Source organism: Lepidochelys olivacea (assembly GCF_965140295.1).
Source record: "Lepidochelys olivacea isolate rLepOli2 genome assembly, chromosome: 3".
Lineage (NCBI taxonomy): Eukaryota > Metazoa > Chordata > Testudines > Cheloniidae > Lepidochelys > Lepidochelys olivacea.
Window position 1 is genome coordinate 68431980 of NC_140413.1, and position 26129 is coordinate 68458108.

The window sequence follows — 26129 nt, forward strand, 5'->3', positions numbered from 1 at the left end:
GTGCTTCAGGATGTTTGTCATCTAAATGTCCTGTTGCTACTTCTTCCCTGATAAGCATTAGCGCTAGCTCCTGTGAGCCCTGAGCAGCAAATAGGTTGTCACAGCCTTGTGCCACTATACCCTCTCCTTTTATAGACTTTCCTCCTCTAGTGGCCCTTTGTACTAGTTAATAGTGGCCAAACCTGGGGACAATCTAACCCCCCCCCCCCATGTTTAACTCACTGCTCTTTTCATTTGTATACTTACCAGTAACTAATTCAGGGTTTTGTTTTTTGATGCACTTGGCAGAGAAGACATATTTATTCCCCTCTTCTGACCTTTTATTTATCTTTCTTGTATGGTACAGTTTCTCTTTCTTAATATGATTACATCTTCATGCATACATAAGCTTCTGACAGAGGCAAAAAATGAAAACTAATAATAGTATTTCATAACTTCCTTGTGCTGGAGCTTGGGTGGCAACTAAATACTGGGGGTACTGGGGGGGGGGGAGGGAATCCTTAAAATAAAAGTGTTCTTTTCAGAAAAGAACAAACATTAGTAAGGCTGGAAATTCTAAGTCAAAATTACACTCAAAAGAAAACATAGGAAAATTCATCAGAAAGTACAAAGCCTTCATCTGATTTGCAACACACTTTTCAGAAAAAGTCTGCCTTGGGTGTAAGATAATGCTGGTGAAATGTCAAAGATTGTTTAGTTTGAGTGTTGGTATCAAAGTTGATTTTTATCCTTAACCTCATCTTAACAAATTTTCTTGTCTAAGAATTTCCCTTAGATTTTAAATAACTCTTGGAAATGCTTTGTCTGATTTCCCTCAAACTTTCCAGAAAAGCTCCACTTTGAGATAGCCTTCTGAATATTGACATTCCAGGTTCCTTAGTTATGCTTTTGCAGTTCGAGGAAGTGAAAAGTTTGCCTATGTAATGACGTAAGAGATTCAGTCTTATCCACGTCATCACACCTTTGTCTCCATAACAGTTTTATATATATAAAATTTATATATTTATTTATATATTATCTACCCTCGACCCCCAAAGAAACACAAATACAATGAAGATGCATGAAGCTTGACAACTGTTGTATATAACCAGTTGTTTACACATTTGACAAGGGAAAAAAACCTTTATAAATAAAATCTACAGCCCCAGATTGTGGGATGAAGTGGCATCTTCTGGGGTACGCTCAGTAATTTTGACTTTTGGAAAACAAACATAATGGAATACTTTCTCTTTGAATAAATAACAGTTTAATTACATTATAGAAATAAAATATGGCATGGTAGTAATACATTGGAAATATTACAGAAATACTATTCTGCTATAGGTAGTTAAATGGTCGAAGCTACTGTTAATGACAATCTTACCAGTACTTGTGTACAAAGTATCATACAGGTTGCTAACAGAAGATATTGCAGCAGTTGCAAGGATGTTACCAGCTCAAACAAACATCTAACAATACAATATTCTTCTAAGAGGAAGTAATAATGTTAGATTTACAGACAATAAAGAATTATGTTCTCCACTTTGAAACATTGGAAATAAAAGCTCTGGTAATCCAATTTCTCTATGGCATATTGTCACAAAGAAAGACTTTCCTTTCTCTATGACATTGCATCCCAAGAGGCCCTGTAAACAGTTTATTCAAAGGTAGCTTTTCAGATGTCACAGCAACTTCAATCCTATCCTAAAATTACAGACTTTTTAGGCCACTGCTTGTACAGATGACTTTTTTATTGTTACTTATTTACATACATTCAGCCCAATAACAGCAGGTAAAATGTTCTGTTTATCTTACAATAGGCATCTTAACATTTTCATCAGAAGGCCAGTGCAAGAAAACTTTGACAGTGATTGCACAGCATCGAGGAGATACGATATTATACAAATATACAATTAGATCGTTGAGAATCTAACTTTGCACATGATATGGATGGTCTCTTTTATAGATATACAACACTTAAAGTTGATAAATACACCGAACTGTAACTACAGAGTTATTCATTTTATGAGAGTGGGGGCGGTTGTGGAATACTATTTGGGTTAGTTGTGCCATCACCAAAGGAAGGTGGGCAATTGCAAAATAGGACTACCTTAGGCACAAGTTTAAGTACAGCAAATCTAAGAACAGGAACTGATTTTCTAATTAAATAATAATTATTTAGTTTACATTTTGTAGGGACTTTTTTGCCACCTAAATTGAGAAATGATGTTAAGATGAAATATAATCCACAAACCTTTTAAAAAACTCATATGTAAATGAAGATCTTGATATGTGAATATTTCACAGGATGTGATTTCTTATATCAATAAGCACCAAGTTTAGTGCCAAGACAGCCCCATTGTCCCACGATTTATCACATAAAATTTAGAACTTGAATCCACAACAACAAAAATTTATAAAATTTTCATTGAATTCACAAGAAGACAGTTTCAAAAAATGGCTCTTAAAATACCTTTTCATTTGACATTGTGTTCTTTCCTCCCAGACTGCTGCATGAAAAACAATGTATTTGTGGAAAGGAAAGAAAGCTCTTTCATTGTTAGATTTCACCAGAAGTAGAGCAATACTCTGAGAAACCTCATCCTTTAGTCATCCCATGGGCCTACTCTTACAAGGTACAGTGGACCTCCTCGCAGGGTTCTAGGCTCCCTGCTCTCCCACCCAGGTAAGCATGAATGGCAGGAACTCAGTATCTGTCAGGAATTACTCAGAACCTTGCAGGACAGGGCTCTTACAAAGTGCCATGCTATGACCAGTCTTTAGGAAATAGGCCTGAATCTTCACAGCTTTGTACCTTGTGGAGTCATTTACACCAGTGCACAGTAGCCGTAAAATGCAACTTCTCTGATTTGGACTCAGATACCACAGATGTAAATGACTAAACATGGAGCTACATCCTTAGCTCCAGTCAAGTTCTGCTCAGCACAGTACCCTAGATAGGGTTGGGAGCAAAGATGGCTATATGACACTCCCTTGCTCCCCCCACAATCCTGGGGCTGTCTGGTGTTTGGTGCTACTGGCTGCTCTGACTTGTGAGCAGCTACCACAGTGCCCAAGAGGTCATTCTGGCAGCCACAGATCATCAGTGATCTAGCCATGCTTCCTTTCCTAAGCTCCTCCCCATAGAGCATGAAGAGGTGGTGTAGAATTGGCTACACAAGCCCTATGCCACTGAGGGATTCCCCGTCTTGGGGGAATCCTTGGGTAGCTAGTTGGCTAGCTTGGCTTTGTGGCGGCTTTAGCATAAAACAGGTGGAGCAGGGGACAGAATATGACCTAATGTACCAGGCAGTGGAGAATAAGGCTCAATGGCTCTTATTCAGAATGAGATTTAGAGAATATCCATGTCAAGAAGGCGATTTAATTACTAAAAAATATCCAAGCTTTTAAAAATTTCCATTATAAGATGGAATTGCACCTTTGGATCTAAAAACTCTTTCTTTGCCTTAATTATGATGGTTTCAGGTTGATACCCTGTTTTTACAGAGAGACACACCTGATTTCAAGCAAATAGATTTAATACTCAAGGACTTTTTTGAAAAAAAAAAGTCTTATCTCCAACATTCAATTTTTTTAACACTGTAAATACTGATTTTCTGTTGTCTATTTTTGTTCATGGCATATTTTGCCTCTTACCCTTTCCTCCTGATTGTTTTCTGCCTTGTTCTCAAGTAAAACTAAAAAGGTTATTTTCTCTAATACATGGATAAGTCTCTCAGTGTGGATCAACGAGTATGTTCTGAATCTTACAATTAGTAAGTTCATCACTGATCAGCTGGAAGAACTCAATTTTAGGAACAGAATTCATGTGCAAAGAGTGCAACAAGAAATAGTTTACATTTGGGCACAGTTTCCTATCTTAGTAATACTATTGTGACCCACATTTACTTAGTATACGTACACACAAGTGTGTGCACACACAAACACAGATATTTATTTATATAAACGCTCAAACATAAAAAATGTCTAATTTCGACAATACTTGCTCCTTGTTTAGTGAAGACTGGAGTTTGGCATCTCAGGCTTTAAATCTGTTTAATCCTGGGATATAGGAACACAGCACAGTTCCAGTATATATCAACTGCACAGTAATAACATTATACACTGAATCTGACACATGCTGTTTTCAGAGGTCCAGTGCTAGCAGTTGCCAATTAAAGAAGCCAGTATCCAGTACCATTTCTTTTTAGTGTTCATATTTACATAATGCCCACCAGAAAGGCATAGTCCGTAAGACAATAAATGTCCTTATGTATAAACGCAGTGGTATTTAAAAGTCTGAACCAGTGCATTCCTTTCTGTGCAGTGCTAGTCTATATTCCCTTGTTGCTGTTATTCTTCTACACAGATGAAAGTTAAAATTAATGGGGATTTCAAATGTCAAATAATTTTAGTTGAAGAAATACAATGCCTTTCCTCTAAATCCACAGAAGCCGACTAAACATGTAAAATTTCCAAAATAGTTCATAGGAGTGCTTCAAATACAGAAGGTATTTTCAGTGGGGTTTACATAACACATATTTCACATTATTTCCACACAACTTTACGTTATCACTTGGTTTAGTTAGACAAATATCAGTAACAAGTAATAAAACAGTATACATTGCACAGGACACAACACATTTTACAGAACCTCTAAAACTCAGTACTGCCGCTTTTGGAACGAAATGAAAACTTCTATGACTTATAGACATTTAATACATTTCACAATGGAATGAACATTATGATTACAAGGCTTTTTCTTATTTGATGACATGGCTTTAGGATGTTTTAGTTTTCAGTTAGGTTTCACAAGTTTTCAGATTCCCCTCCACTCCCCCCCCAGTAACTTCTGAAGGAATTGTTGCTAGTTTGACATTTTCTGTACGTTCTGCCAGAGTTTTATACTTTATTATTCAATGAGCACTTTCTTTAATTGAAAACTTTTATTTTTTTAAAGTAGTTTGAATCCCTAATTGTTAAACTTGGAGGACTGGCCAATGGCAATGATTCTTAAAACAATCATTGTATAGCTTATTATGACAAACTTAAATGTTACAGGTGAGGGAACAAAAGCTTTAAGTCATGTATTTTTTGTTAGTTTAAAACAAACTTCTATTCTTACAACGTTGAGAGGGCTTTGATTTACAATGCCTCTGCAGTTGTGTCTGTGGAGACAGACATGGTCACTTTGGCGATCTTAACTGTGCTCTTAATACAGCTTTCAGCTGCCCTGTGAACATTACCTGCATTGTTAGCATGTTTGTGCTGGCAGTCAGACTCCATACTGTTATCAAGAGGCTGCGTAGTCCCTTCACAGGGTGGAAACATGCTCCGGAAAGCATGTCTCAAGTCCTTGCTTCTTAGAGCATAGATGATGGGATTCACTGTTGAATTCATCAAACAGAGCATGCTACAGAATGCAAAGACAGTCTTGATGAGCTTGTTCATTTTCCCAAAGACATCATACACCATAATTGCAAGTAGAGGACCCCAGCATATGATTAAAACCACCAGAATAAGGACCAAGGTTTTGGCTAACCTGATGTCCATACGAGTTTGATCAGGTCTAGTAATATGTACTTTACCATCCTCTGTGGTATGAATTATTATGCTTTTTTGAGTGCCACGCTGAATCATTCTAACAGCATGACTATGAGCCTTCCACAATATGTACATATAGGCATACACAATAAACAGCAGGAGTACAGTGGTGACCCCAATCCAGAACATTAGATAGGTCTCATCAATGAGAGGGAAGATGTCTGAACAAACAGAATTGAGTTTTTTGCAGTTCCAGCCGAGCAGAGGAAGAACAGCTATTACGATAGCTATGGTCCACATCACACAGAATGCTACGACAGCCTTTGGTCTGGTAACAATTCTTTTGTAAGCTAGTGGCCTGTGTATAGATATGTACCTGTCTATTGCAGTAAGGAAAAGGCTGCCTACTGAAGCAGTGAATGAGGCTGTAACTCCACCCAATTTGAACAGAAACACATTAGGACTGTCTTTCCGATGGAAAACATGGAAATCAACGAAGCTGTAGACGAAAATTACACTGCCCAGGAGGTCAGCCACTGCCAAGCTGCCAATGAAATGGTAGGAGGGCCTGCACCGGAGGCTTCGAGAGTGCAGGATAACACACAGCACTAGAAGGTTCTCCAGAACGGTGAAGGTGCCCAGGGTAAGGGACAGCACTGCAATGGCCAGCTGCTGGGTGGGGTTTAGAATCATAAAGCACTCCATATCCATGAAGTTCTCCCCACATTGTAGATTCTCCTCATTATCCTTGAAAGTGGATAGGGACTTGTTGTAAAAATCTGTAATATTGATCTGATCCGATGGAATGATACTTAATAGGGGATCATCTCCTGCAGTCATTTTTTCTTGGAAAGGATCACCCCTGAAGGAAGATAAGGGGAATTTCTGTGGGTAGTATCCTAGTTTGGAGGCCATGTCACCTTTAATATCTTCGTACTGGATATCGTTGGAACCCATGTAAAGAAGATCTGTTGTAATTGTTCGGAAAGTTGTGTCTGCGAGGCCATCTAGGATCGACTTCATAACCCCAGTCTTGTATTAGGTAGGATTCAAAGAGACTTGGGAAAAAATACATGTGAGGAAATCCTGGGAAGGGGGAAAAAGATCAAACAATTAAGATAAACGGGTAGATAAAGTTTACAAACAACTTAACTCAGTCATGACAAATAACATTTCATCTTTCCTTGTACTGAACTACAGGTCTAGCCTTTGTCACCTGCTATGTAGTCAGAAGAGTTGATCAATTATTTAGAAGCAAAACATCTGAAACACATTACATGTCTACACATGAGAAAGAAGCTGAAAAATGGGGAAAAGATATTCCCTAGAAAATAGTTTTAATTTTTCATCAAAATTTTCTGAGCAGCTCCACCAGAAAGATATTACCTCTAGAACTGAGCTGAGATGTCTGATTTCAAAGAACCTTGTGGAACAACATTTTCTGACTTTTTCCATTTAGAAACAATTGCCAGTGCAGAGATCATTTTAAATTGAACAATCATTGTTTTACTTTACTATTGAGGGTGTTGTAAATCTAACTGCAAGGAAAGAACACTGAAGGAGCGGATCAACAAAGATTGATATACAAATGCAGATTTCACTGTTCACCCTGTCCGTATTCCTGTGTGTGTGTCTAGGTCTGTGTTGCAGTAATCTGAGCTACATATTGAAGGCCTAGTGCCAGGATACTGGATATATAATAATTATTGACAATTAATTATTAAATTGTTTTATTTATATACACACTATATGCATTTGGAGGATAATGAGTGTCATTATTCTGTTAATTACTTCTAGCAGAAGTAGTAGCAGAAAACAAGGGAAAAGTGATGGTATTCTACATAAGCTGTGCCCACAATCCCAGAATGTTTCTGATAAAATTAACAGTAGTTAAATAGTCAATATTGACATTTTACAGTAATTTCAATCAATAAACTTCAGAGTTAACACCCCATAGAGATGAATAGGGGCAGTTCATTTTTGCCCTAAAGCTACCAGGCCTGATTCTCATTTGCATCAAAACCTCTTTACACTACTCTGGCAGTATAAAAGGACCTTAAATATCTACCTTAAAGCCCCTTTATATTGCCAGAGTGGTGTAAAAGAGTCATAGTGCAAGTGAGAAGCAGACCCATTGTTTCTGTTTATATTAAGCCTTAATCAGACATTCATAAGGCTATATCAGCAACTATAAGTGCCAAAAAATTATTTTTTTTGTTTTGTTTGTGTTAAAATGGAAGCTTAAACTCTGGAGAAACTGATGGGGTCACCAGCAAATTACTGGTATTGCATACAACCACACACTGACTTCACCTGATCAGTTGGTATGGCTGGCTATAAATGTTAGACAGCATACAAGGGATTAGTTGGCAAAATCCAGAGAAACTGATTGCCTCAGTCCTTGAAGTAAAGAGGGGAGTTCCACAATTATAAGAAAATACATCTGCTCAGTATTACTGAATATAAAAAAAATATGTAGTAAAAAGTATGTTTCCTCTCTCATGACAATAGAAACATTTCAAAATGGAGGCTATCATTGGTATTTCCAGAAAGAAGCAGAGATCATCTGTCTAGCTAGATATTTATACTGCAGTTATGCTTTGGTATCTGAGCACCTAGGCTCTTGTCCAAAATCCACTGATGTCAATCGGAGGCTTTCTCACTGACTTCAATGCGTTTTGGATAAAGCTCCTAGACAGCTAGTGTTAAAGGTAGGATATAAAGCTACACCTCAAGAGGACAGTGCAACATCAGTGTTGTAAAAATGGTGAAAAAGTATATGTAATAACCGGAGAGTCTAATACGTAACAAATGGCTGTGTGAGTTTTGATATCATGTATAGGGTTCATAACTGTGCAAAGCAAAATCTTCATTGTAAAACACACAGTCTTAAAATGGATTAGAATTCTTAAGGTCTGAATGGTGATGAAAGACAACTTTCCTGAAGAACATATTGAAAATAAATTATAATAATCTTACATTTAATGCTCCTTTCATCCAGAAGGTACTTTATAAATGTTTATAGTGGATTGTATTGATTGTTTTAGAAGGGAAAGCCGTGTTAGTCTGTATCAGCAAAAACAACAAGGAATCCTTGTGGCACCTTAGAGGCTAACAAATTTATTTGCGCATAAGCTTCATCAGATGCATGGAGTGAAAAATACAGGAGGCAGGTATATATATGTTACAGCACATGAAAAGATCGGAGTTGCCTTACCAAGTGGAGACATCAGTGCTAACACCTTCTTGTAAACTATTGGGAATGAGCGACATCCACCCTGATTGAATTGGCCTTGTTAGCACTACAAAAAGTAATTTTCCCTCTGTTGATATTTACCCCTTCGTGTCAACTGTTGGGAATAGACCACTTCCACCTTGATTGAATTGGCCTCGTTTGCACTGACCCCCAACTTGGTAAGGCAACTCCCATCTTTTCACATACTGTAACATAAATACCTGCGTACTGTATTTTTTACTTCATGCATCTGGTGGAGTGGGTTTTAGCCAATGAAAGCTTATGCCCAAATAAATGTGTTAGTCTCTAATGTGCCACAAGGATTCCTCGTTGTTTTTATAGATTGTATACATTATAACAATGATTTTGCTGTCAACTGATTTGTAACCAACTCTCGGGTGAACTGGGCAACTTTCTAACAGAACACAGCTTATAACAGTATGTAAAAAACACTTTATTAATTTCAAACTATAAAAAAACCAATTAACTCTATACACATATAAAGATGATGGTAGTATTTAAATATTCAATGGTCTTAGAATTTACTTCTGCCAGAGGAAAGACAGCTGTCTTAATCATTAAAGCTATAACTCAATGTCAAGAAGATTGTATTTGAGTCAAGACTGCAAATTGTTATGCAACTGAGTACATCTACGAGAAAGACAAATTACTCGGAAGGAGATAGTTTCTGCTAGAGTCACCTTAAGTATATATTGCTTCATAATAAAGTACAAGCCCTGGTTCAAATCCTACCCTTGTTTAAAATACAAAAAAAAAACATGAATTTGTGTCAAGTATCAGAGGGGTAGCCGTGTTAGTCTGGATCTGTAAAAGTGGTAAAGAGTCCTGTTGCACCTTATAGACGTATTAGAGCATAAACTTTCATGGATGAATACCCACTTCGTCAGATGCATGTAGTGGAAATGAATTTGTGTGTTTGTATTTTAGAAGGAGTATGTTACAGTACCACTATGTATGCAGACACTAAGCTAACAAGACGGTTAATGGGATCACAAGAGGCAAATCCTACTCTGCATTTCAATGATGTTTTTCTGTATTTCTACATTTAGATTATTATAGTGATTTGCACCTTATTGCCTTTGCATAGAGTTTTCTTTGAGAGTTCATTAGTAATACAGTTTAGGCTTTTGGGGATACAACTGACATTAATTTTGTTATTGTTTGCTGCTGGGAATATCATAATTGGAAATCTCTGGCAGTATGTGTGCACGCACCTATTAAAGTAGCAGTTGATTTTTATTAAAGTTGCAGTAAAACAACCATTCAAGTGACACTGAACTGTATTTTATTGGGGGTTAGCTTATTTTTAATATACATAATATGGTGTCTCTGTATAAACTATAGTATGGATATATATATATAATCAATTAGCAAACTTCCTCACTTCCAGCTAGTGAAAACAGAAGTCAGAGTTTATGGCTGCAGAGTTAGCAGATGACTGTGGTCCAGATCCTCAGCTGGTATAAACCAGCGTAGCTCCTCTAAAATCAAAGGAGCTACATTGATTTATATTGGCTGAGAATCTGGTCCTATATTCTCAAAGGCAGGCCCTCATTCATGGGGTCACTTGCTTGTAAGATGCATATGTCAGTATTCTGAGATGTCAGCTCTCAAATGTTCCATCTAGAAACAGTTCAGTACTATTACTCTACAAATGGAGAGATTGGTGGCATGTGTGGAAGTGCCAATGGCAGCTGGATATCTTAGGGGACTGAAATGAACTATGTGGCCATCCTCTTCTAAGCAATTGGTTTAAATCCAGCCCAGATCAATAGTGACCATCTGATAACACAAATAAATGGGTGAGCGCCACTGCCATTTCATAGTGGACAAGAGTCCACATCATGAAAATCACCAGCACACTTCTCCCCTTGTTGGCAGCTTCAATAGTGTTCAAAATCTTTCCTCCCAGGAGTGGTCCCTCCAGGACAGCGTGGAGACATATTAATGCAGCAGTGTGGGACCTTGCATTTCTACTGCCTGTGCTGTCTGTACCTGTTCTGAGAATATAGGACTTCTATCTCCAAAGCGCTTAGTCTGGCACCTGAAATGAGCTCTCTAGGCTTGCTTTTAAAAATGGCTTTAAAAGAATGAAAAAAATTGATTAAAGATGAATTAGAGGCACTGCTGGTGCCAACCCTAAAAGTTTTAGTGCAATTACATAACTACATGAATTAGTTCACAGTAAGTAGTGAATTCTAACTACAGACAAAAGTTAATAGATTAAAATCTCCAGCTAAAGTACAAGATAAATAATCTTCCCTTTTACCTTAACCTCCTTGCCAACAAAAACAAACAAAACAAACGCACACTACTTTAGCCCATATCACTTCTTCCACATAAGAAGTTTTCCACAAGCCTGTGGCATTGTGACTTCCACTACCACAGAAAATGTACAAAGTGTCATCCATTAACTGGACTAGTTTTTAAGGACACAATTGGCCATCTTGTCTGTCAATGACATTACTTGGTTTGACTTTGGTTTATCAATTCTCCTTCCAGTTTGCATTATTAGGGCTTGATTCTGCGAAGTGCTGACCACCCACACCTTCTACTAAGAGTTGTGGGCACTTGGCACTTTGTAGGAGTGAACCCTTAAACAGCTGAATTAATTAAAGCCTACGGGGCAAATTCTGCCTCTGCTCCCCATTGCACAGTCACGTAAAGCCTCTTAAGGGTTACATAGATATTACTAGAATCCAGAAGCTGTATGCAGTAGTGACCATGGAAAGGCTGTGTAAATACATGGTTGGATTACAGGAGGATCAACTCTCTCCTAAACCTTGTGTAGGTCCCCCATGCAAAGCTCATTTACTCAGGGGAAAAGAATACTACACTAATATGAATAACAATTCTCTATTCTTTTTGCAGTAGGCAGGTTATTACAATTATTGCCATCATCTATAAAAGCTGAATTTTTCTTCAAGGCAGAATGATTGACAAAGCAATTTTAATAATCTATAAAAATAAATAGTAAAATTCTTCCTAAAAAAGGTAAAATGATGGTGCTGCTGAAAACTGCAGATATGCTGAGAACAAGAAGTCAAAACAATACTAAAATAATACAATGATAATAATAATCATGATTCACTAATTTTCATTTTGTAAAATATTTGGATTTCCATTTTACACGGTTCTTCTATGAGATTTACAGATCATTCAGAATTGGTCAAAGGGCAGCTTGTATAGTTGAAATGTATTTTTTTAAAATGCATTGAAATATGTATATAAAATCATATATTTGGATTGTAATCCTCTCCCAAAGTCTTCATATGTTGCTCACCATCTTAGGTTGTAAGCTCTTTGGGTCAGGAATTGTATCCTATGTGTTTGTACAATGCCAAGCCAAATGGGACTACAAACTTGACTGGTCCCATGGACCCTAGCCCAGTAGAAATAATAGTAATAACAACAATAATAATAATTTACCATCATGCCTGGGTAATCAAAAATGTTAGAGAAATAGTAGATGATAGCCTAAATGAATTAGAACAGGCGTATACAATTAAAATTTAGTTTAATAATTGCGTTATTATAAATGGTGGTGAACAGTACAACTGCCGAGACCAGAACTAGGTTTCCAAGCCTTAAAAAGAAAACGCAGAATACAAGAAGTGAGACTGCGTCTCACTGAAGTGATGCAAAGAGCTTGTTGCAAAAGAACGTGAAAATGTTTGTTACATCTTGAATGCTGTTTATTTAACATTTTAGGATTTAAATAACATTTCAAGTGTACAGACACTAGCTACTCAGGAAAACTCCCATTGAATTCAGTGGAAATTTTGCCTGTGTGAGGACTTCAGAGGGAAGATCATTAAAGAGAATAATAAGTGCTCTCAACAAATAAGGTAGTTTCTAGCTATGGTGGGCCAAAGATCAGGACTGGCATAAGCAAGTGTGATGTTTATGAAGTCACCGGACTAAATTCAGATTTTTATATAATTTAGTGATGCAAGTTTTATGTTGGGTGTAAACTAGTCAGAAACCAGTGGTAAGTGATTATTATTTGTTTGTTTTACTATTGTAGTGCTCAGAGGCCCCATCAGGATCAGGGTCTTATTGTTTTGGGTGCTGTACCCTGGCCCAAAGAGTTTATAATCTAAATTAAGAGAAGACACAACATGTTGGCATCACAAACAAGCAGAGGGAGTGGGTGAGGGCGGATGAGGGTAACAGTGATGGGAAGGTATGGTTACAGAGACTGGCTATGTGCATAACCTTTTTGAAAAAACAAAACAAATCAAAACCCCACCTTGCAGGCCTCCTTTAGCTATATAATAAGACTCTAGAAATTTCACTCTGAAGCCTAGAATGTCTGTAGAGGCAGTGTGAAGCAATGGAAACAGCTCCAACCATGGCTGAGACATTTTTGTTCAGAATATCACCAGGGTCAACCATCACAGGGATTCGTGGTCTGCTACCATCCATTTTTAAGTTCTCAGCCATTTTGACTTTACGAATTACACCCAGGCGACAGCAAGGCAGGTATCTATGCCACACCAAGAAACCTAGGCCATTGTGATATCAGAGGTAACTCAACCCATCACTACCCTTACTCCAGTGCCAATTTGCATGCAATAATTTCATTGGTTGTATGAGGCAGATGGTGGATTACTTGGCCCAACAATCACAGTTCTTCAAAATCACCCACACAACACCACAAACAATAACCACAGGTACACATACTCCCTCACAGCAGCAAACACCCCTCATTTGCCACCTGCACAAAGCAACACACATATTCCAGAACTGACACCAGACTGTGCCACTCGGAAGCCTAGAATGTCTGTTGCGTCAGTGACAGGTGATGGAAACAGCGGGCTAAGAGCTCTTTTTGTTTAGAAATATTACTAAGAAATATTACAAAATATTATTTTGTTTAGAAATGTTCAGTCGTCACTGGCCCTGTGAGAACGAGACGGAATATTGGAGTCCAAAGGTTCCATGGTGGTTGGAATGTGACGGTTGATCAGAGAAGGTGGGAATAAGGGCTACCCGAGGTAACAAAGAGGTGGTCATGCCGCCAGCGCAGCTCTGTGCACAGGCTGGAGAACAAGTACAAACAGCAACATGATTCACTACAACACAGTGCATGGAAACAAGAACCCTCAGTTTTGGCTCTTTTACCGATGGCTTTATGAATTACACCCATGTGACAGGACAGGCCTTCAGCTGCTAGGATATATATATAAAAAAATGGCACAAGCTCAAAATTTTAAAATCTTTCACAGGTCATTATTAAGCATTTAAAAAAAAATAAACCAGTTTTGGGAGACAATAAAGCAACTGCCAGGACAGGGGAGGGTTCAGATTAAGAGCAGCAGTTGGAGAAGATTGATCTGGATTCAGGATAAACTCAGTTAAGGTGGGACCAACTCAGAATAGATTTGGCAATGAATAGCAGTTTGATATAGTTTTTCATAATTAAATTCTGCAAACTAATTTCAACTAATGTACACTTAATGATAGTAGCTGTGCCCATTCAGAGCCCAACTGCAGTCAACAGGGATTCACATGGATGCAAAGATCCACCTACATAGCGCCCATTCCAGGATCGGAGCCTAAATATGCACCAACATACATAACGAAACATCTATTGCCCGGGCTCACAGCAAAATTTTCAAATGCTCATAACTTTTAAAAATCAACCTCCAGGGACTTTTTCCAACCCAGGAAAAGCCTCCATGCCTACGCCTATGCCAGCTTTCAAACTTCAGCCATTTTAGCATTAGCCCTGTCTAAAAAAAGTATGGTTAGATTTTAACTGGTAGCATATTCCTTCTCCACTCTCACTAAACTCCAAAACAACTGAAGGGAGATTGCTTACATTTTCTAGGGGAAAAAATCTTGTTTGGGCAGTGATTAAACATGGACGTTTTCAGCCAAAAAGGTGGATGTTTTGGAAGGGTTATGACCAAGTGAATACATGAGTTTATACTGGAAACTGTTCTGCAATCAGTGTAAGGGGTACATGCTCTAAACTCACTGTTTTGCATACTCTCTTTCATGCAGACTCTAGTGCAAAAAGCTTTGCAGAGTTAATAGATTGACCAAGTGGGAATAAAAAGTGAAACCAGAGGAAGAGGGAAATAACAGGGAAGAAAAACATAGGTTCTCTTCTGAGATTTGAAAATTGGTGGATGGTTGATTGTGAGGGGCAGGCAGAAACACTGGATGGCTCTACCTGACAACAGGAGCTGCCCAGGAAAAGGCTCACATACTCACATACCTGTAGCTTTAAGATTCATACAGTCATAGAAAAGTAGGGCTGGAAGGGACCTCGAGCAGTCATCCAGTTCAGCCCTTGTGCTCTGAGGCAGGACCAAGTAAACCTAAACCATCCCTAACCTGCTCTTAAAACCTCCAATGACAGAGATTCCAAAACCTCCCTTGGAAGCCTATTCCAGAACATAACTGTCATTATAGTTAGAAAGTTTTCCCTAATATCTAATCTAAATCTTCCGTGCTGCAGATTAAGCCAATTACTTTTTGTCCTACCTTCAGTGGACATGGTGAACAAGTGATCATGGTCCTCTTTATAACAGCCCTTAACATATTTGAAGACTTGTTATCAGGTCCCCTTGCAGCCATCTTTTCTCAAGACTAAACATGCTCAGTTTTTTTAACCATTCCACAGGTCAGGTTTTCTAAACCTTTTATCATTTTAATTGCTCTCCTTTAGATTCTCCCCAATTTGTCCACATCTTTTGTAAAGTGTAGTGCTCAGAACTGGACATGGTGCTACAACTGAAGACTCACCAATGCCGCGCAGACTGGGACAATTACTTCCCATGTCTTACATATGGTACTCCGATTAACATGGTATTAGTCTTTTTCACAACTACATCACATATTCAAATTTGTGATCCACTATAACCCTCAGATCCTTTTTATCAGTACTTCTACCTATCAGTTATTTTCCATTTTGTATTTGATTGTTCATTCCTAAGTGTAGTACTTTGTACTTATCTTTATTGAATTTAATTTTGTTAATTTTAGAAAAGTTCTCATATATATCAAGGTCATTTTGAATTTGAATCCTGTCCTCCAAAGTGCTTGCAACCCCTCCCAGCTTAGTGTCATCTATAAATTTTATAAGTACACTCGCTATCCACTCCATTATTCAAGTCATTAAATGAAAATATTGAATGGTACCAGACTCAGGAGAGACCCCTGCGGCACTTCACTAGATACATCATCACAGTTTGACATTGAACCATTGATAACTACTCTTTGAATACAGGTTTCAGAGTAACAGCCGTGTTAGTCTGTATTCGCAAAAAGAAAAGGAGTACTTGTGGCACCTTAGAGACTAACCAATTTATTTGAGCATGAGCTTTCGTGAGCTACAGCTCACTTCATCGGATGCATTCTGTAGCTCACGAAAGCTCATGCTCAAATAAATTGGTTAGTCTCTAAGGTGCCACAAGTACTCCTTTTCTTTGAATACAGTCTTTCAACCAGTTTACGCCTACCTTACAATAATTTAATATAGACCACATTTCCCTAGTTTGCTTATGAGAATGCAATTTGGGACTGTGTCAAAAGCCATATTAACTTTTTTAGAGAAGACTGACATAAAATAGCATTATACACCTCAGCATTCTTGATGTCATCCATTATTAGTTCTCTTTTCCTACTAAGTAATCTTGTGTCCATCTCTTGCTCCTCTATAGAACCTCTTCTTATTGCCTTGTGTGTCTCTTGCTAGGTGTAATTCGTTTTGTGCCTTAGCCTTTCTGATTTTGTTTCTACATACTTGAGCTATTCTTTTGTACTTCTTAGCCATTTGTCCATGCTTCCACTTTTTGTAGGATTCCCTTCTGATTTTCAGGTCAGTTAAATGCTCCTGATGGAGCCATAGTGGTCTCTTACTATTTTTCCTGTCTCTCCTTTGCATCAGGATAGTTGTGCCTCTAATACTGTCTTTTTGAGAAACAGACAGCTCTCCTGAACATTTTTCTCTTAGATTTTTCTTCTCATGGGATCTTACCTGCCAGTTCTCTGAGTTTGTTAAAGTCTGCTTTTTTGAAGTCCACTGTCCTTAATCTGCTGCTTTCACTCCTTCATTTTCGTAGAATCATGAAATCTATCATTTCATGATCACGTACACCCAAATGGCCTTCTACCTTTACATTTACAACCAATTCCTCCCTGTTAGTCAGAATCAAGTCCAAAATGGTTGTCCCCCTTCTTCTGCCTTCTGAAACACGAAGCTGTCCCCCAATACATTCCAATAATTTAATTGACATTTTGTGTTTTGCTGTATTACTTCATATGTCTGGGTAGTTAATGCCCCATTACTACCAGGTCTTCTATTTTGGATATTTCTGGTGTTTGTTCCAGAAATGCCTCATCCATCTCCTCCTCCTGATTTGGTGGTCTATAGTAGACTCCTACCATGGTGTTGCCCTTGTTTTTTCTCCTTTTATCTTCTCCCAGAGAGGCTTTCAACTGGTCTGCAATACCTCCTCCCTTTTTTTCCTGTCTTTTCTGAACAAGCTATACACTTCTATACCAATATTCCAGTCATGAGATTTATTGCACAAAGTCATATTTAGCTTATGTACTAATACTTCTAGTTTTTCCTATTTATTCCCCATACTCCTTGCATTGTCGATTGTGTGAAGGCTGAGAAGAAGCTAGTGCTAGGTGAAAAGGGGGGCAGAGAGGCCTTTTCTCTTCCTGTTTCCTATGAGTTAATCTGGAAGGTTTTAAAGGCAAGGAGGGGGGTTTTGAACTATAACCTAACAATTTAATACAAAGCCATCTGAGCTGTTCCAGGATAGCCAGATGATGCTTCTTTGTGAATGTGAGAAATTGGGCAGCAGCATTCTGTATAGATGCTGGAGTCCAGAGAGCTAGTACTTGGGGAAGCCATCAAGAACAACATTTCAATAAAAGGTGAATATTACTAAGTTCTAGTTGTATGATGCCAACAGTGTGCTAGACATTTTGATTAAGGATTTCAGTAGAGGTGGAGTTGAGACAGTAGTATACATAGGAAATATTGCAGAGGCGCTGATAAGCAGATTTACAGACACAGGAGATGTGGGAGGAGAAGGAGAGTTCAGAAATAAGAATGATGCCAAGGTTGCGGACAGTGGAGGCAAGTGGGAGATCTGGGTCAATAGGGAAGATATAACTCTATTTAGAGATGTTCCCCTTTCCCAAAAGAAGCACTTCTGTCTTTGAGACATTTAGCTGAAGAAAGCTGAGAAGTCAAAAACACCCTTTACCTACTGAAGACAGAGAAAGTAGAAAGAACACTCATTGAAGGTGTTGAAGAGAGCTGGTCAACATTTTTTGACTTTTTGATGTTTCGACAAAAATTTCTCAGAAGATTTTTGCTGTTTTTTTTTACCAAACTTGGCTGGTCAAAAAATTTCAGAAATTCAAAATTTCAGCAACCAAAAAATGATGAAAAGGTATTTTTTCTTGCATTTTTCAACTAGCTTAATACTGAAAGATGCAACTGCTATGTACAGTTGAGTGCCATTTGATGTAAAAGCTATAGGTAGGGACAAGATGACCAAGAGGGAGAAAGTAGACAAAAAAGAGCTGAGCTTAGCACTGAATTATGTGGGACAGCACAGAGAACGGCTTGGCACAGAAAGGGATGATCATCAAGTACAGAGAGAAAGAGCAGGTTGATTCGAAGGTGCAGAGCCTCAAAGAGGGAACCAGAGACTACTGGATAGCATTGGAAGTGATCCATCAAAGGATGGAATGGTCCACAATGTGAAGTTAAGGAAAAACAATCAGAGAGGAAAAACCTTAATTAACAGAAAGGAAGAAATAATTATCTACTCAGAAGAGGGCTGTTTCCATGTCATAGCAAAATTCAGAATAAAAAAAGGTCATGGATACTCTTGTGGTAGAAAGGATTGAAGGGAGGGGGGAAAATGTACTGTACTTTACTGAGAAAGTGATGGTTAGAGACAGAATGGTAGGAAGAAGTCAAGCTCTAGAGAGATTTTAAGAAACTGGGGCAGATCCTGTGACTCTCTTTTTTCTGTCTGAAAAGAATGATACATAAATAAATAATACTGAAGTGGACAGCAGCAGATTTTAAGTAACGTGCCAGATGCAAAGTAAATATTGACAGCGGTGGTTATGTAGGAACAACTATAGGAGAAGGACGTGTGTAACTGGGGAATGGTGGGGAGCAAAAGAACACGTGGTTTCTTAACAGATTATTGCTAAGTGGGAAGGGAACAGAAAAGTGGAAGAGAAGAGGAGAAGGCATTAGTGGAGAGGAGCAGGATGGAGGGGAGATTAGCACAAATGCTGGTTCTTAGATTTAAAGAAGGAAAATATTCTTTGTAGCTGGCCAGAGAAAAGCTGGGTGGGTAAAGGAGAAAAGTAATGGCATGGAAGCATGAGAAGATTACCAATGCCTTTTGAATTGAAAGAGAATATGGATTACACTTCGGATGCACTGTAAGGTGAGGGGTATGATAGGATTTCCAGATTTTATAGTGGATATGGAACTAGAGCACACATCATTGTTTTTAAGGCACTGGCTTGTGCATTTGAAGGTCTATTTCTGATCTGTATTCAGACAGTGCAGGAAGAAATGAAGAATTCTGATGGTGCCAAGTTGCTTATGGGCAATGAACAGGACAGGACTGTAAGTATTGACACAAGGCACTGGGGTTGGGGAAGGTTAGCAAAGAATGGATCAGATGAGCAGTTCAGGCTGCAGACTCTAGTGAAATCAAAGTGTTTGAGAAAATGGAAGCACTGGGCTGAGAAGAAAGAGAAGGATCTCAAATGTAACTACAGAATGATCAGTGCAGGGGATACAATAAACAGAATATGGAAAGGAAAGGGGTATACTGGTGAAAACAAAAGGTCAGTGCAAAGAGGGTCAAAAGGGTACCCACCATGCAATATTAATCTACTTTAGTTCTCAGGAGTCCACTTCTCTTGGAAATTATTGTTAGACCATCATATAGTGCAATGCTCAGAATTTGCGATAGCAAGGTTTTTAGTTAATTTGATGTCTCACTCCAGAACTCTTTGTAAGATGTACTTCAGTTAAAAAATGGAAAACATTCTTTGGATTTTAGATCTCTATCGACTTTTATCAAATTTAAATAAGATCAGATAACTCTTCATAGTTGCATTCAGATTATAATATTCTGCTATACTGCCCTTATATACACAAGCAACTTGTGAAATTATTTGCCAGAATATTAAACCACTACACCAGATTGCTTGGCAATGGTGCATGTCTTTGAAATATGCAGATGCTTTTCTTAACAGAGAGAAGAATTATAGTAGATTCTGATCTCCCTTATATCAGAACAAAAAGCAAAAATACATCCAACCAGTATAATATTTCATTTGCAGAAATAAATTTTTAAAAAGATAAAATTCATTTCTCAGTTTGAAAGTTTAAAATATAGTATCAAATCTCACTGGAGAAACGCAAAGTCTTAAGAGTGTCGCAATGGTGTTTAGCATCAATAAACCCAAATTCCTGGTGCTAAATGTTAGCAGACAAGTTAAAGAATAAGAAGAATAAGAATAAGTATAATAGATGGCAGAGCTACTATATGTGAAATATCTGTTGCACATTGTTTTAATATATCCCGTACACAGCCTTTGTGGGGGGAAAAGCAAAAATCTAAAGTCAGTGTATCCACTGAGATGCTGTCAATGTATTTATTTAAAACCTCCAAACCCATTTTACATAATTTTCCAAGCACAGATGCAGTCTGCACTGTTAGAGAGACAGAGTTGGCTAAAAATAAAGATTCCTGATTATAGCAGGCACATTCAGATATTCACAAAGAGAAAGAAAAAACAAAAACAAACAAACAAAAATGTTGAAAGGGTTTCCTAAAATGCAGGTGTGAAAATTACACCAGCTGGATCTGAAATAGATTTCATAGTATTCCCTAATCAACTGCTTCTGCTCATCACTTTTTAGTGGGTAAACATGATTTTCTCAGAAAGAATAAATACACACTTGCCAGAGATAAGGCTTATACTGGATCAGGCAAAATCTAATAAAATTTAGCCCCAATCTGCACAATTAGGACAAAACCTTAAATCTATATGTCTAGTTATGGTAACAGCTCAACATAAACCTAAATAAACTGTATTGTATTAAGTAGTATAGTTGAGAGTAAATGGGGTAAATGGAGTAGTAATTCAATAGTGAATTAGTTATTTTATCTGCAATATGAATTTGGCTAATTTGATCAGAAAAGCCTACAACTGGAGAAGGATTGGGCCCAATGGTTGGATATTCATAAAGCCCTTGCATAATACACAAACATGAGCAAATGTTGTCCAACCTCACGTTGCTAATTGAACTATTTTTACGTGCACCAAAGGCAACTTCAGAAGTTCTTTCAACAAGAAACTGATTTATAAGTAATTATAACCATTCCATAGACAACTCCAACCTGGCTTCTGCAATCAGTTACAAACACATACATTTCCAATAAGATAGGTTCTGAGTGGAAGTCCTTATCTCAACAATAGTAATTCTATGTGCACCTTTTACATCAATACAGTGCCAGTCTACGAATAGAACAGAAGTAGGGAACAATATGAACAAGATAGAGGGTTCAACCCTACTAAATCCTAACACATTTTAACTTTATATTAATAATAGAATGCCATTGCTGCCTATTCTGGCACATTTGCAAGATTGCGTTTGAGTACAAGGGCCTGGCATGCATTTCTACTATCGATAGGAAAACAAGAGCAGCCTTGTTATGATTAAAAGGGTCTATTTCCCTCAGACTTCTGTCTTCTGTGTCCATCTGCACAGCTGCTTTGAACTTGGCCAAACACCAGTTTTAGGGTCACTTGCAAGTACACATTTTAAATCAGCAGCAAACTGCACAAATTCTCTGGCACAGAAAGGAAAATATCCAAGTTTTCACTCAGATGGTTGATAAATGATTTTGTATGACATTCATCATTTCAGATAGGCTGAACTATTTGGGGAGCTGCAGCAAAACATCTCTATAGACATGTACTGCTTCATGAGGAGAATCAGATAAAGCCAATATAATCATGCACAAAGAAATGAAAAGAAATCACTGTGGACAAAAATGAATTCTGCAGATACATAGAAACCTCTGACTGAATTGCCAAAGAAAGGTCACAAAGTTTGTATTTAAAAAAATATGTTAATCTCTTTCTAAATATAGAAAACTAAACCAAACTTTTTCTATAAGAAATTAGTGAAATGAGTGGCAGTGAGTAGATGAAAGAGACCTGTAGAGTCAGGAATGAAGAGAAATGTGTAAAATTCTCTGGTAGTATTAAGTGAATATAAAGATTGGTCTGGGTTTCCACTTGCTTTTTAATGTTATCACAAAGCTCTATTCAATAAGAGGAGAAAGCAACCAAGTACTCAATCTCTAGAATATAAACCTTTCAGCACTGAAATTTTCAGTTCTATTATAGCTTGCAAGCATTTTTCATCAAGTCTATATTATAGTCAAAAGGATAAAAGAAGGAAATAATTTAAATAAACAAAACTATTTCATGCTTAAAATTTCAATAGCCAAATTAGAAAATTGTGAACACTGAAACAGAAAGACAGACTTACATTGGTTGAGACATGCCATCCTTTTAGTAAAGCATGAAAGCGCTTAATGGTGTCCTTTATGCAATTGAGCCAACATAATTAACTAAAGAACAACGGCTAAGATCAAAGGCTTCAACCAGCTTACTCTCTTACTAATAAAATCCTGATTCCATAGCATGATGTAAAGTATTTTTAATTTAATGTTTCTGAGATATTGTTACTGGTTAGTTGATGAGATAAATGCATAGAAAATAATCTCTCTTTACCTAGCCAACTTCCCCCCCCTCCCCCGCAAGTAATCCCTACTACAATCCCCAGAAATATGTTTATTGTTTTTGTCAATTCCATTTTAAAATGTTTTTTATTCAAATTGTTCTGCCTTTTATTCCAAAGAATAATAATGAGGTACCTGAATTTGGTGGTGGCTACAAAACTAATTTCAGCCTGAAGCAAATAAAAAAATTTAACATTCATCTTTTTAAGTTATTTAAAAGGTGTTTCATGCATTTCTTTTACAGTTAATTTAATTAAGTCTTTCTGTTTAATAAATACCTCCAACACAATCAGTGAGCCTTTTTCTTTCTGGAGAAGAAATGGGAAAACCTATGGCAAGCAGTTATTAAGTGTAATCTGAAAAGAATCATTAACTGCTCTCAACTAATTGTTATCATTTTAACAGTTTGAGTACTCTAACATTATTAAATACCAAAAACAACACTCTAGTCCTGCACCTAAGTTTGCTAGATGGGAATATTAGTATCACTACTACACAGAGAACAACATGTTCCTTTAGGAAATGGTGAACAATAAAACTGAAAACAAGGGATACAAATAAAAAGGATAAAAATCCACCACCCTACATTTAAGACTTTAAAAAAAAAAACTCTCAACAAATAATTATATCTTAAAGCATAAAAATACCAAAAAGAAGAATTTTTCAGCTCTAGTTCACTGTCATACATTTCCTTAACTCTTCTGAAATATACTACCTATGATCAAAGCTGCATAACATGTTCATGTAATCTCCTTTCATACAAGAAGTAACACTCATCGTAATTTTAGGAAAATGGGAAAAGCTATAGATTTTGTCTTCTAACACTATTTTACTGATCTTAAACCAAAGTATCCCAGTGAAACCTTTTCTCCTATCAAAGACTTAATACATACCTCATCCAGGGGTGTCCTCAATGCAGATTATTTTGTTTCCAAAATATCAGCTAATGTCCATTTACAATAAAACCCAGCTGGCTACTTGTAACTGTAAATCTGAAAGTTTATTATGATACATGCAAGAAGTTTAGAAACACCTGACTGGTTGGGGGAATTTTTTTCAGTTCTTAGGTTTAAAAAACCAACAATACTGAATATTCAAATGAGATTCAATGCTCAAGGTTTAGTGACATCCTCGCTGAACATCTTTGCATACACAATTACAAGTTGACTTTTATTTCAGTTAAAATGTCAATAGCAGAGGGTTATCTTTTTTGGGGGGGAGGTGGAGGGAGAAGTATAGAAAAAAATCAATAAGAATGTTATCCACTGTAAATTATCAATGAGTTAGGATTAGAGAAGAAATCCTCAATGTCAGCTAATGTCCTATGGGAACCTAAGAGGTTGATTTCTCTGAGAGCTTCAGAATCACAGAAGAATAGACTTATATTAACCATAAAACCACAAGTCCTTAGCATCTACAGGGCTCTTTCTTGTCAGGAGCTGGGTTTGTCCTTTCTATTCAATACATATCTATTAATGGAAGTAATGAAACAGACAAAATTTTCCATCCAGTAAATGTTGTTCTATAACAAACTGTCCTTACCAATCTTAGGTTAGACTGCTGACATAGTGTGAAAAACAGAAAAATAAAGACAGCCAGCCATGAGGAAATTACTGAGCATCATTCAAAACAGACAAAAGACCATAATTAATATACATGTGTAAAGAAAATAAACTACAATACTCAAAAGACTTTGGTAGCCTTTTAACAAGCATGTAGCTTTCAGTAACATACTCATTTTACCAGCATGCTATTCATGTATGTACACACAGTAAAACAAGCAGTACATACATACAGAACACACAAATTCACAGTGTTACCATTTAAACCTCAAATTCATGAAAATACACCAAAAGTAATTAAATGTCATAGTTTTGGCGCGCAGGGAGGACTGTCTCTAATAATTATTTAATTAAATGGCAATTTACTGGGACAGTCTCCTGCATTTTAATATTCCTGTTTTGTTCAAGGAACATAATTTGTTCAGCTAATAAGGGGCATTACTACTGTAATTTACAAGCTACTGCAAATAAAGTTTATCAGTTTAACAGGTATTTGTTTAAGAGGGTTCTAATGCATTCCTCTACATTTAATGAGGAGAAAATTTTTTCAACAGAATATGTGCGTGTGAGTCCCTTTGTAATATGATTGTAAGGTCCTTGGGACATGGACTGCACCTTCCCCTCTATTCTGTACAGCACCAAGAATGTGCTTAACAAATAATCCATAGTATATTATTATACAGATGATTACATGTATTACTTAAGTGTGTTAGTAGGGGGTATACCCAGAAAGAGAGAGAGAGAGAGCGGGTCAGTAAGCTATTTGTGATAAAAACACACAGAGAAAGGGTCAGCAAGCTATTTGTGATAGACACACAAACACACACAGAGGCTTATGCTCAAATAAATTGGTTAGTCTCTAAGGTGCCACAAGTCCTCCTTTTCTTTTTGCGAATACAGACTAACACGGCTGCTACTCTGAAACCTATTTGTGACAGACACACACACACACAGAGCGTCAGGAAGCTATTTGTGACAGACACACACACACACACAGAGGGTCAGCAACCTATTTGTGACAGACACACACACAAGGAGGGTCAGCAACCTATTTGTGACAGACACACACATAGAGGGTCAGGAAGCTATTTGTGACAGCCACACACACACACAGAGGGTCAGCAACCTATTTGTGACAGCCCCCCCCCACACACACAGGGTCAGGACGCTATTTGTGACAGACAGACAGACACACACACACAGAGGGTCAGGAAGCTATTTGTGACAGCCCCCCCACACACACACAGAGGGTCAGGAAGCTATTTGTGACAGACAGACAGACACACACAGGGTCAGGAAGCTATTTGTAATAGACAGATACCTGAGCCTTAGAATACTCAAGGAACTGAGCAGAGACATGGGGAGGACAGCAGCCCCTTGACCAGCACAGCAAGGAAGTTGATCTGGCATTGACACTAGTGTAGTAGCCGGTATCTCTCACCCCCTAGTGAGATGCGCTTTCAGGGCTGCCCCCCCAGACACACACTCGGGAGGGGACGGCTCCTTCCGTGCTGAGCGCCCCTCCCGCTCTTCCTTACCCTTCACATCGGCTCCTGCTCCGGGCCGCTGCTCCTTCTCGCCTGCCTCGTGCTCTTGCCAAGTGGCGCGGCGGCTCCTCGGCGGGACTGAGACGCGCTCCCGCGCTCACTACAGCTCCCCCCCAGCAGGGAGCACGCGGGCCGCCCCGCCCCGGCCGGGCCCGGGGCGCCGGGGAGAGGAGAGGAGGCGGCGCTGGGAGCTGGGGAAGGACAGCAGGCAGGCTCAGGCAGCGCGCCGGGCGCTGCTCTCCATGTGCTCCTCCTGCCCCCGGCTGGGAGGAAGCCGCCCCCACTCCTCCTCTGCGGCTGCAGCTGCTGCGCGCCCGGCCCCGGCTGAGTGTGTGTGTCCGCGCCTCTCCTCCCAGCCTGGCTCCTCGCACCCCCCCTCTTTCTCTCGGGTCCCATTTATGAAGCT

The 26129-nt window shown here is 38.2% G+C and overlaps 1 protein-coding gene across 1 annotated transcript; it reads right to left on the minus strand.

Moving 5' to 3' along the window:
- Positions 1-1250: 1250 nt before the first annotated feature.
- On the minus strand, positions 1251-26129 carry CNR1 (cannabinoid receptor 1). Its single transcript, XM_084623663.1, has 2 exons — positions 25715-26129; positions 1251-6609 (listed from the first exon to the last, which is right to left on the minus strand). The coding sequence occupies exon 2, from the start codon at positions 6544-6546 to the stop codon at positions 5125-5127; it is 1422 nt and encodes a 473-aa protein (XP_084479789.1). The 5' UTR covers positions 6547-6609; positions 25715-26129; the 3' UTR covers positions 1251-5124.

Excerpts from the sequence above, each read along its gene's own strand:
- CNR1 (XM_084623663.1), bottom strand. The coding sequence starts at position 6,546 with ATGAAGTCGATCCTAGATGGCCTCGCAGACACAACTTTCCGAACAATT.